Source organism: Coptis chinensis, chromosome 2 (genome assembly GCF_015680905.1).
Source record: "Coptis chinensis isolate HL-2020 chromosome 2, ASM1568090v1, whole genome shotgun sequence".
NCBI lineage: Eukaryota > Viridiplantae > Streptophyta > Magnoliopsida > Ranunculales > Ranunculaceae > Coptis > Coptis chinensis.
This window is the reverse complement of record NC_141457.1, coordinates 107,345,382-107,358,757: the sequence shown is the minus strand read 5'-3', so window position 1 is coordinate 107,358,757 and position 13,376 is coordinate 107,345,382. Positions and strand designations below refer to the sequence as shown.

The 13,376-nt window shown below is 42.2% G+C and overlaps 1 protein-coding gene across 3 annotated transcripts; it reads right to left on the bottom strand.

Moving 5' to 3' along the window:
* Nucleotides 1-4,832: 4,832 nt before the first annotated feature.
* On the bottom strand, nt 4,833-10,469 carry LOC147520229 (uncharacterized). Of its 3 annotated transcripts, XM_086594938.1 has the most exons (7): nt 9,562-10,469; nt 9,363-9,458; nt 8,620-8,745; nt 8,020-8,172; nt 7,525-7,626; nt 5,626-5,778; nt 4,833-5,214 (listed from the first exon to the last, which is right to left on the bottom strand). In XM_086594938.1, the coding sequence occupies exons 4-7, from the start codon at nt 8,164-8,166 to the stop codon at nt 5,113-5,115; spliced, it is 504 nt and encodes a 167-aa protein (XP_086451064.1). In that variant the 5' UTR covers nt 8,167-8,172; nt 8,620-8,745; nt 9,363-9,458; nt 9,562-10,469; the 3' UTR covers nt 4,833-5,112. The 3 variants fall into 3 exon arrangements, with proteins under 3 accessions (XP_086451064.1, XP_086451063.1, XP_086451065.1); XM_086594937.1 differs by having other exon boundaries at nt 9,363-10,469; XM_086594939.1 differs by lacking the exons at nt 9,363-9,458; nt 9,562-10,469 and having other exon boundaries at nt 8,620-8,902.
* Between the last annotated feature and the right edge of the window lie 2,907 nt (nt 10,470-13,376).

Genomic DNA, 13,376 nt, shown 5'->3' with positions numbered 1-13,376 from the left:
ATAGACGCGGCAAGTTTCGCATTCTCATCGACAACGGCCGCGACATCTAGCCGACATAGTCTCGGCCTTTTTTCTTATCGGCTACCGAAAGAAGCCGGAACATCCCGGGCTCGACTTCGGGCATCGAGATGTCGATGTCGAGGCGTTGCCAACCCTCTTCGACTTTATCATAGCCGACAAGAAACTACAAGTCGCGGAAGCACGATGAAAATCAATCAAAGAGGACAACTGAAAAATAACAAACAAACAACGTACTCACCAAACAGCTCGCCATGTCCATGGTCCCCAAGAGCGTATCCATGTCGTCGTCCTCGACCTCAGCTTTGTCCCCGTCCAGCACAATACCCCTCAGAAGACTCGTCGCTATAGGCGCGGAGTGGAAGCTGCAGTCGGAGCGCTTTACAGCACGCCTCTTCCCCGACATCCCGACGTAGAAGAACTTCGCCCCCCCTCCAGTAGCGCGCCGAGTTCCCACTAGCGACGTGGCCCCCCTGCTCCAGGTCGTCCATCCGTTCGGCGACCCGAGGGACGCCGTCCTCCCGGTGGGGCGACCTGATCACAACACCTCCAGTAGGGCGCCACGACCTCCGGGGCCGTTTAGCTTTTTTGGACCCCGACGCTACCGCCTTCCTCTTGCCCACGGTCCTCCGTGCGTGAGGATGAAACTCCATTTCCCCATCGGTGAGAGAGCTCTCTCGCACATTGCCTTCCCCCCTACTAAAAGCGTAACAACGCGCCATAGAAAAATCTAAAGCACAAGGAACAAAACAAAGCCAATAAGCGAGAGACAGCATCCAACGTCACTATCAAAAGAATGACAGAACAAACATACCTAAGAAGATGACCAACGAAAGCAAGCAAGTTCGAGGGAGCCGAAGACCGCAGCGAATAAGGAAGTCCAAATGCCGTTGCTCCCCGAGCGATTCTATTTATGAAAAGGAAACGTCTCTTCCCCGAGGCAACTCATTAAGGCATCGAGCGTAAACGCCCGATCAACAAAACCATCATTTCATATTTCACAAACCGCTTCATCTCCTCGCGACACGTGCCCGGCCGACGATCGATAGAATGGAAGTGACCATCGCTTTCGCGGGGCGCTCGGCCGTACTTATCTTACCGATTAGCTAGAGGACGCTAACACCGCTACACGCATAAAAACATTCCAAAGGGTGACCGCAGTCTACCAACCCAAAGGCATACAAATCAAACGGACATACACATTACGCCTTGGAAGAAAAAGCAAAGAATAACAATATAGCCTTAATATAAAACGGGTTAGCCGACCGGCGACCGCTGATCGATTCTCAGTCGCCGAATAAAGCGAAATGCTGGTCTACCCGAAAATCCGATGACTAAACATCGATTATCATAAAGACAAACAAAGAAAAGGACGAACGCCGGTAACCCGGGAAATCAGCTCTATTGTTTTAGGCGGAGGCGCTTACAAACACAAAAACCGGACAAATCGACCCTCTCAAATAACACCATCGAAGCCTTCCACAAGAGGGGCGTCCAACACTTTGGGAACAAATCGGATCACGGGGGCGCCACCACTCCTTGATTAACGTCCCACCTGACCGCCAACGGCATGAGGTCGATCCGCAACCACCTCACCAAGAAGCGAAGTAAAGAACCGCCGCAGCCCCGCCACTACCGACCTCGAGTGAATCGACTGTCGGTTCTATTGCGGTCCATCTGGCCGACACCTCAGGCGAGTCGGTATCTACGCCTCGTTCTTCTTCTATTTCAAAGACGGATAGCAAGATAGGCCTCCTCGCCTCCATCGCGGTAGCTTTTACAACGTCGAAATATTAGCGGCGCAGCGGCTTTTTTCTTCGATCGTCGACCTCATGCCTCTCGGCCCGGCCGCCTGCGTTCACAGCCGATGTCTATCCAGAGAGAGCAGTAGCAGGTTATTGCCTTGAGTATCCAGCTCCACCTTCTCGATTGAGCTTAAATCGCGGAGATCGGAGACTTCGAGCCTCAAGGACTCAACCTCCGACTTCTCCATCTCGGCAAACAAAGGCGGTACCGTCTTCAATTTCGGTACCCGCAATCACCGCAAATAACTTCGCATTAGTACCACAAACGAGCGATGAGCAACGGTGTACAATAAGTAATAGTAAAAGCGGTAACAACACGACCACTTACCGGACAAATCGCCTTATCCACCCTCTCCGGATTCGACTCGAGCTCCTTGGCATCAAGGTCCTTCCTATCACCATCAAAGCGTCATCCCTCCGGCAAGCAAGCGGCTATGGGTGCGGACTTGTAGCTGCAACCGACCTCTTCACATAGCTTCTTCCCATTTGTCTCAATCAATGTACATCGGGTGCGCTCGGCTTCGTCCTTTCCAAGGGCGGCCCCCTTACCGCGTCTCTTGAGCCACCTTCCCTTCATCTTGCACGAGGGCATCTCCAACAACACGGGGTCGAACGACCTCCGGACAACCTCCCGGGCCGTCCCTCAACCCGAGCGAAGTCGGGCATCGGCCGACCTCGGGTTCGCGAGCTGCCCTCCCACCCATTCGCACCTCACCACCCCGGCGTACAGGCCCACCCTCGCCGATCTTAGCGGTGTCGGTACTCCGAACGCCGGAGGGAGTCGTCCTCCACGTCGAACGGAGCATCCTCCCCCATCCCCTCCCGGACCGGAGGCCCCAAAGACACCAGTGGGTCGCCACCCCCATGACGACCCCCGTTTCTATCCTCTCGGTCACCGACATCACTCCCACGCTCTCCATAACATCGCACTTTGGGCGACTCCCCTTACCACGAGCCCTACTTTTCGAGCTTCCTTTCTCTTCCGAGCAGCCCGCCCCTCCACGCTCCTTAAAGAATTCGGGCGACCTCGGCAACCATAATTTTTTCGTCCCGAAATTGACCTAAGCGAAGCTCTCGATCAACTTGCTTTCGGTTAAATCTCTCTCATGGGGGCGGTTATCCGTACAAAAGACAACATAACAAGTATTAGATCAATACAGGATCAATCGTTATCGGCATAAAACCTAAGAAAACGTCTTCGGGTACCCACCCAAAGAAAATCACACGTTTTCTTGTCAACACCGAACCCACTCGCCGCGGTAGTTACCCACTAACAGAACGGTCTTTTATCCCAAGACTCGTTACTCACTCCATCGAGCGGGTGGTGATGAGTAGCTCGGGTTTGCAAGCTAAAGTTATATGCCCTAGATCGCTTCAAGGTGAAGTGCTCAATAATATCGGCGACTTCGATCCGGTATTCACGGCCGGGCGTTCAACAGTCGAACACCTTCAACAACCGCCACGCGTGTTACCAACAAACCGCGACAGCGCTTTGCCCGCGTGGTTCAAAATTGACAAACCAACTTCCGAAAATGGTATCGTCATATATTACCAGCCTCCCCCCGAGACGATCACCCCCCTGTGGCGCGGTGGGGCGTACCTATCGCTAAAAAACGATGCGCCTCGATCGGTCCTCGTGGATCTCCGGGCCGTTTACGGTTATACCATATCTTTTCCTCGGATATGGAAACGCCTCAAAGCGTGTTTATCCACGATTCTAGTTGGTTACCGCCAAGAAGGCGACCTCTTACCGCGTCTGAAGTGCCAACGTCGGCAACCCGTAAGCCGGTCGAGCATCGCCTTCCTCACTCACCGGCCTCATCCCCATCACCCTCACCCCAAGATACCAACCGATTCATCCGCTCCTCCTCATCCTCCCAACCAAGGGAAACTTCCGCGGATCTCGTTCGAACGAGTGTCATCGGAATCCGACATCTTTCTCCTCTAAACTTATCAAATCTAGCTACTAGTATCTAACAGAGTACCCTAACAATTCTAGCACAGAAGCTTAGCACCAAACAAGGGAAACGGGTTCAAAAATGGCAGAGCACTAACCTGAAGATTGATGCGCTAATGAAGTTCTCTCTACCAAACGGCAACAAAATGAAGTCTCGGTCACGCAAGTAGGATTTTTGAACAACCGCCTCCGGTTTCAAAGGCATTATGATTACACCCTAGCCCTAGCCATCCACGACTTCCAAGTAACTGTCTTGTCTTTTCGCATCCCGAAAAAACGGGGCGCCACGTTTTCTTCTCTGCGAATCGCCGCTTTCCGGATCATCACGTCTTTGCAGCGTCACCGCGATCATACTAACTAAGCGACGCGGTTAACACCAAATTGTTCTACATCGATCGTGGCGCTTCCCAAATATCACATAGTACGCAGCGTGCCACGCGTTCTCTCTCGGTAGTCGTTACCCTGACAACCTACGCGAGAGGGGTCGGTAGGGAGTGATATTCTCTATCCAAAGACGCCGCTTAGCATGGTGGAACTAATGCACCGACCTATGATATCGGTCGCATCCACGAGCCAACATCACGCCACAAAGACGGTCGCGAACATCACGCGAACTACACGGTGCAAAGGACACGGACTCCTATCCATAAGCAATCATGGTCAAGGAGTATTACTTGCACTAATCCCGACCGACGATCAGCGATCACGGCCCATGAAGCTACTTGCTCGGTCGCTACTCCTCATCATCACGCCGGACCTATGTAGATATTTCACGTGTTCCCATGATCCACCCCCACGTTGGTAACATCCTCTACCGTGGAGGTGAGGATACACTCGAATCTCTATAAATACCACTCCTATGAACTTCGCCCGGACGATTCTACTCGACCCCCGAACCGGAGTAAGATCGTGGCGATTAATCTCCAAAAGCCGAACTTCGGTCTCACCCATCCATCCATATCAGTCCCCCAGAGACTGTGTGTAAGGGAATATCACATCACGCCTTTACACCTGTCTCGAGGTAAGGGGTTAAACGTGTTAGTTCTTTAGTGAAAAGACTAGACATAGAATAATCAATCTGTCCAAGACAACAGTCAATGGAATATTGATGCAATATATTACAGTAAATTCCACCGCAAAACACAATAGGCCTTCATCTATAGCAGAGTGAAAAACAGATATTGCAGGTGCCAACTAACAAAGTGTTATTATCTGCACTACAGCAAGGTGTTATTATCTCCACTACTTTTTAATATGGAAATCACGGCTTGTGAATGTTCTTATAGTAGTTACAAGCTGATTGAAACCTATTTGAATGTCAGTGACATGTTACTAGAGAGATGCCACAACCAATTTAAAAAACTGACAAACGTTTTTGTATCCAGGATCCAGCGGGTCACCGTCACAACATTCACCAGTTATATAGTTAAACCACTGCAATTATATAGCAATTGCTCCATTAAGGATTGAAAACTTGGAAAAAAAATATAAAATTGAATGAATAGAAGATAATGAACATATATATATATATATAGATCTGGGCTACCACGAGGATATCCCTATAGGGATGAGTGTTTCGAGACCGTTGGATCTCGGATCCAAAGGTTCGAAAATCAAAAACAAAAAGGAAGAGAGAGAATATGGGTTTGTTTTTGATTTTCGGACCGTTAGATCTCGGATCCAACGGTCTCGGCTGGCGTCCCTATAGGGATATCCTCGTGGTAGATATATATATATGAATTGGACCTAAAAAAGCCATTCAGGTTCGTTATCGATTGGGTATTAGTGGGAACATCAAGATAAAAGAGTTAACTAAGTATCAGATCGATCAAATACATCGCGTACCTCCAATTGATGCCACACCTGGGTAGAGCTATAAATGTAGTATGGTGCCGGCCATTCAAAATATAGAGCTCGCTTAGCATTTACTTTAAATAAAGCCCAACAAAGACTCCAATTTGATAGTATGGATTCGTTGGTAGGATCCAAAACTATGGCCTAAATTCACATAACCAGAGAGTTTAACGTCAAATATTACACATGATACTTAAGCAATACAGCACCAAAAGAGAATGAAATGAAAAGAAAAACTTTCCCAGGACACATTTTACAAATCCTGCCTTCAATCACATATCCATGTCAGGTGGATTATACTTGTGTTGCAGCTACATGGAAGTGGAAAGTAAGTTAATTTCTACGTGGTACTCCGATCAGAGCTCAAAGATTTGCCCTTCCAGTCATTTGGTATGTTATTAACCTATCATCCTCATCATGAACAATGTGCACGAGTGTACATTTTATCCATGGACGTAATTTTTGATATTTACAGTTAGAAGATTAATTCTGCTTTAAGTTTTTGTTGGCTCAAAACATAAAAACGAAAACCAAGACAAAACTCAAAAAAATCATCTCTTGTTCCTTCTCAAATTATATTTAGGAACTTGTCTCCTCATTATTCCTCAAACCTTGAAGGATGCCTTCTAACATCAAGGAAGCCCTACCTCTCACTAAGCAGTAAACTCATACTACCATCGCTTTCTAAAGAGGTATCACGGACACAGAACATCTCCCTAGAGCTATTGTTTGGAACCTAAGTTATCTGGACACGCCATATTTTAAAAATAAAACAATCCGTGTCGGATACATATCCACGTGTCTTTGTCAAACACATTGTATGTGATATACCTAAGTTTGTAATATTTCGCCGTGTCAAACACTTCATATCTGTGTCGGATAGGGTAATACGTATCCGTGTAAGCGTAACTTAGTTTGGAACTTGGAGACGAATGCAAGAATATATAAGCAATCTAGAGAAAGACAATCTCAAGGTAGGGGAAGGGATGAAAGAGGAGTTACATAATTGGGCATGTGCCAGCACATATTTCATAGGGGAGACCTACACGGCTTTATTTGTAATTGAGATACCCCTATACAATATAAAAGAGCTTATACCGGTAGTGGGTATCTTCTTGGGCATTGTGTAGCTCCTCCTTGGTATGTGTCATATTACGTGTAAATTGTAATACTATAATGTTGTAATATTAACGAATTTAATTTTACCGAATTTGAACATCTACAACATCATTTAATTCAATCCACTGTTTAAAGCATAATCCTAAAGCAAAATGCAAAAAAGCATCCTTTCATATTACAAATAAAAAAGATAGACCAAATTAAATAATCTCAAATCGTCACTTAAAATTGAAATGGCAAGAACAGTGCACCAAATTCAGATCTTCAAGGCAAAGATGTGACATTCTAAAACGGGTAGAGAGAGAATTCTTGTCATAGCTCCCCTTCATCTCCGAAGCTTTCCAAAAACAGGAATAGAAAAATCTGTGCGGGAGGCCGAGTGAAGAACTCGGTCATTTTTTGTTCGTACGTGTAAAAATGTGAAAATTGTGAATGACATTGCAGGCTTTTATTTGTAGCTACAAAAGTGTTTTCTTTTCTTTTCTTTTTTATTTATCAGTAAATTGAGAATTTTCATTAGAAATAAGTAGGTCGAGAAAACAAAAATAATATCTTTTAATTCAATATTGGTTTTTAAAGGATATATCTGGAAGTATAAAATGCTGACTCTCCACAAAATGTCATACTACGCATTCTAGAATATAATTCAGTAAATACTAAATCTCTGCTTAGTGGGTTTTCTCTCGCATGCACTCGCAATTTTGGTGGTCTACACACAATACTATATATCAAAAGCAAATAAGACCACAGCCTCCTTACAAACCATATTACCTTATTGTAGCTAGAAATGGCAGTTGAATAATTCTTTTCACATAGAGCATCCTCTGCCATTGTTTTCGCCTGCTTAAAATTTTCTTCCCGTATGAGCCCTCTCTATAAGAAGTAACATGTTTTCGTTAGAAAGCTTAGATATCTAATCTAAATTACATACTTGTAAGGTCTAAAATTAAAAAAATTATATTCCGACATCTTTGCAATAGAAAAAATTTGTATAAATTTTTTTTGGAAGAGTAACAACCCAAAAAATATGCAACGAGGGATATAAATAGCCGCACAATGCTATTTCTTATCAGTAACTGTACCAAAGAAAAACTCATGTCTTATCAGTAAACAAAGAAAACAAAACAAGGGCTTTATTTTCTGAGCCATTGATCTCAATGAAACAGAATGAGAACTGTCACAAAATTAAATGCTAACAAACATCTTGAGGTCCTGCAGTCCATCTCGAACCAGGAAATACATATGGACCATATGAATTTTTGATACCTGTTTCCGTGCTTCAGAAGAATCAATGTGCCTCATAACTCCATCTGGGCTCCACTGCGGATATGTTGGAATAGTAGAGGTAACACGGAAAAGAATTTTAAAATCTTCCTCATGACCTCTTAAAGCAGCAACTTCCATAGGTTTCATCCCATCCTGTCAACAGAATCAATAGAGTTAATAACTTTTCTGTTCTTTTTTGCTAAGTAGGAAAGAATCTATGAAAAAAGAAAAGGAAAACTAATTTTACAATGGTTCAAGTAAGCACATTATTTGCACAATTTCCCTAGCATCACACAAATCTAATGTACAGCTTATCAAGGACCTCCCATTTCTGGATTCATACCTTTTAATCTTAAGTTCATTGGTCATTAAGAAAGCCCTCCCATTTCTGTATCCATATTGTTTCTTCTTGAATTCATTGGTCATTTCCAAAGCCAATCCAACATTGGATTGCACAAATCTACCATGAATGGATCCCACTTGTTTTTCAGACACCCGCTCACCCACCTTTTCATTTCATCTCAACTGTAGTATCTAGAGAGATAAAATCTAAAACCCACAAAAAACTATCATCTACCGGGAAAAAAAAGGATCACTTACATATGCCTCCACATCTGGATTCGCTCCAACTTGCAACAAGTATTTGATAATTTCTGTTTCTCCTTCATATGCCGCGACAAGTAAGGGTACTAGTCCACAGGCATCATCATCTGGGTCAGCACCAGCCTGTAAAAAAGGTATTGTATAAAGGAAGTATTACATTTATAAATAGCTCATATCTTTCTTAATAGTGTTAAACATTACATTGTCGACTAAGTAGGCAAACAATATTGATTATTGCCATTTAAAGTGAAGTCCACTGAATACTGGAATACAAAATGCCCATTTTAGAGTTCTAGGAGGCGCCCCTCGTGAGATATCCTCCTAGAACTCTAACAGCCCACATTTCAAGATTTCAAAAATAATCTTGAAAACTGGTGAATGACAACCTTGTCTACAATTCAAGTGGTGCATCAAATGTGTGGAATTGTTTTCTAGCTGGTGGTCAGAGTCCAAACTCCAAACAGCTAATCAAGTATTTCTTGTCTTTTTTTTAATAGCAATGTTTTAAAGTAGTCTTTCTTGATAAGCAAATTCGACTCTGTTGAAAAAACAGCTTGCACTAGAGTAATCAGTTTTAGAACTAATAAAAATTGAAAATTGTGTTTCTAGGATTCTTGGGAAAATTCTCTTTCTGCCGATTTCTAGGGTTTGGAATTGACCCTTGTGCAGATTTTCACTTATCAGATTATCCGCTTTTAGGCTCTCAACTGTCCAACCCTTCTTTTCAATTGCAAGTTCACCTTCTCTGAAGTCGGCTTTCTTCTGGATTTTGATTCATGGCATATGTGAAGAAACGGATTATGACACAACTACAGGAAATTGTTGCAAATTTGAACCTAAAAAATTCAAGAAGCATTAGTGTCTCTTTAATCTGTTCAGAAATCATCAAAACACAAGAATCAACAGCAGTGAGTCATCCTTCGGATGATTCTTATCCACCTTCATTGACTGTGAATTGAACTCCACCCACAAGCAACCTTCCTTCTTATATTCCACCTCATTATCAAATTCCATATGCTTACCGTTCCTCTCGGCACTATGTGTTCCTCCACAACTTCACCCTCACTATTTTCTCTCCTACCCCTCCCACTTCCCGCCTCATTAACAGATTGCACCTGCCCTCCTCCATATCCCATGTATCCCACACCACAATTCTGGAGATGAACATCAGCACTGTCACATTGCCTCCTCCTGTCTACGCCTAATCCCTACCACGATGTATGGCCCTACTCCAGATAGTTCAGCACCAGCATCTAGCTGAACATCGATTAAATCCAGCTGATTACTGTCAAAGTCGGCAGTCTCCAGCATGCACACCACGTTCTTTCTTCTGCAAGCGCAATTGTGTTTCCTGGTTCTTACACTTCTTGGGATAACAACTTGTTCCCAGAATTTGCCGAGTAAAAGGTCCAACTTCTCTATTATTGACGTGTTTATATGGCCCATGCCCATTTCAGAAAGCCCCTTATCTACTTTAGGTCCATTATCAGAATCTGGTAGACTTGAGATACATATTCCTTCGATTCTAAGAGAGGGACCAAGGGAGGAGCATTAGGCACATTCTGCGGTAAGAAATGGCCTAAGTGATTTATTCTTTTCTCCATAGATTGTGACAATCCCCCAATCAGATTTGTTCTGATTTTGTAAAGAAGTTGTATGAATTATAAGTTAGTTGTGTCTAAATGAAATAGAAAGTTTCTTAGCTCGACTAAGGGTGTGTTTGTTATGATGGAAATACTATGAAAAGGAAAGGAAAATAAGAGTGGTCCACCTTTTCCATAGTTTTTAAGGCGTTTGTTTACCCATGGAAAGGAAATGGGCTTTTCCATATGGAAACAAATGGAAAAGGTTTTTTAATGTCTTTAGTTAACCCCCTAAAAATTTTGTGGAAAGAAAGGAAATAGATAGATGAAGGGACTTACTACTAATACACCCCACCCAACAATACAATTATTCCTTTCCATAGCTTTTGCAAACAAACACGATTATTCCTTTCCACGCTTTTACTTTCCTTTCCCCAATTTACCAAACACATACCATTTAAAATTATTTCCTTTCCATTCCATTCCATAGTAGACCACCCATTTTATTTCCTTTTCCTTTCCATGAGTTAAAATTTAACAAACACACCCTAAGAGCTTGAGACACGGTAATGATTGTGCAATAATTGATGCTACTACGGAGAAGGAGCATTATGAGAGTATGATTTAAATTTTGCATATACAAATACATAATACCGGTCAACAAAGAAGAAAGACTTCAAATTCTCGATTACAAATAGCGTCAAAATAAATCTTCATTGAGTAAATAGATATTTACATCCGCTTTATGAGCTAATAGCACCCTAACGGCTTCAACATTACTCCTTATAGTCGCCTCGTGTTGAAGGGCGTTCCCAAAGGAGACCTCGTGATCCACATCAAACCCTCGTGAAATTAAGTCCTCCACTAAATCATTGTCACCTATAAATACTGACATCATGCAACTCGGTGACACATAACTCCTCTTCATGCTCCATATGTGCCTGCATACACTGACATTTTGAAGTGTCCTTAACCATTTATTCTAAAACCACCAAAAGACAAACAATCTCTAAACAAATAAAATATATACTATCCCTTCTATGCATTTGATTTGTTCCATAATAAAAGTTAAGTGGTGCTTTAGTGAGTTGAGAACACCATAACATATTCCCCGTGAGTGAATAAAGAAAACCAAAAACTTCTTCGCCCGCCGACTGGTTTAGTGTGTGTGTGTGTGGGGGGTGGGGAGGAGAGAGTTGATACGAGTTTGGATCGAGAGCGGGCGGTGGAGAGATTAGCGGAGCACTAGGGCCAACAATAGTGGGGAGCGAAATACCCCGGTATCTACACTTATGTTTTCCCTTTTTTTGTTTAAACCGAGAACGGAATCTTACTCCACGGGCATTTGTTTAAATGGACCGCCCGCCCCTCAAACAAACACCGAAGCCCTCATCTTTGAGGGCCCGCCAATGCTTAAATCTCAAAGCCATTATCGCCTCAACTCTAGAAGAAGATCGTTTTAAAAATTGGTCGTATACGGTGAGTCTCTATCTATCTTGCTTGGCGCCTTAACCGACTCTTCGCTAGGTCCAAGTCATTTAAAAATCGGTGGACCAACTAGGGCGGGTCTAAAGCGACCAATTAGGGCGGTCTCTAGGAGATCCAGTCAAATTTTTATTATTATTATTATTATTATTATTATTATTATTATTATTTTATTTATTTTTAATGATTAAATGTCTAAAATTAAAGGCCCGTGTAGGCTTAAGATTTGAATGAGTTTAAAAGACTAAGTCTAATGTAAATTATATACCATTATAACAAAGAGTGTTTTTATATGAAGTCGATATTCTTCAACTATTACGTATTTTTGTAATAAGTATCTTTGTTTGTGTTTATTTTTTGAGTTATGGTAAATGATTTTCTTTATTTCTTGTAGTATAGGTGTGTATTACTATATATATTAGGGAAAAAAACGCCAGCTTATCCCGTCTAGGCATCGCCTAAAAAGGCCTAGGGCGCTTCCCACCGCCTAACTACTGCCCTAGTGTTTTTAGAACACTACTCTCGAAAAGGGTCGAGCACCATGTCATATATTTGATGAATATTTATTTAACCAAATAAATATAAAAAAAAATTATTAAAAATGATAAAAGTGTACTCACTTCGCCCCAATTAAAATTCCAAGCTACTAAAAAACTTGTTAAAATTACATTTGTCAATTAAGATTAACTAAATTAATTCATAAAATGAGATATATTACAATATAAATCAATAAATCTATGTTATAAATGTTGAGGGCCTAGTGAGGGCTTAATGAGGACCTATAAGGGCGAGTCGGTCGGCCAGGCGGCAAGCCGAAGGCTTGAGGGCCATTTTGACACCCAGTCCTACCTCAAGTCAATGCAATTAGAATCATCTCCTTTTTCCATGGTTTTAACAACTGGTTTTTAACCGAATCGGATTAGATCGGTTCGGTTCAAACTACTAGTTCGTTTAAAAATCCACCGGTTCTTTGTTAAGTAAAGTTTTAAATAACATTATATATTTAAATTAATGAATAAAAATGTTTAATGTTTAGTTGAGTCAACTCGGCGGTTAAGTAAAATCACTAAGTTGAATCAATTTTTCAACAGAGTTATACTTGAACTACCGAGTTTACGGTTTATAATTTGAATCGGACGGTTCAAACCCGTATTAAAACCGGATCTATGTTGAGCCAATTCATAGTATAAATATCGACTTGGAGAGTCTCCGACTCGGTTTAAACTTGAACTGGCCAAGTCGTAAAACCATGCCTTTTTCTTTTTAGTAAACCCCCGGCCACGTCACTGAAATTATATGATTATTATATGTATTTTAAAATAATTTAGATGAACCTATCATTTTTAGAATTTAAAAAATAATAATAATAATAATAATAACCCACTATCCATCCATTCTTGTTATTAATACCCAAAACATAATAACCAAATAGAACAACCCTGATAGCGCACCTAATCCAATAATTATTACTTTATTTTATTTTTATTTTTTTGAGCACCCCCCCCCCCCCCCAAACAAACTCTACATGCTGACATTTAAAGACACATCATTAGATGATCCTCACAAAGATTTAGCTCATTAAAATCTCAGACATTTTGATTGGTTGGAGAAGAATTGTTGTGTTGGTAAGGCTCGTAAATAACTGTTGTCGACTCTAGCAGTCAATATATACGACAAGGCTCATTA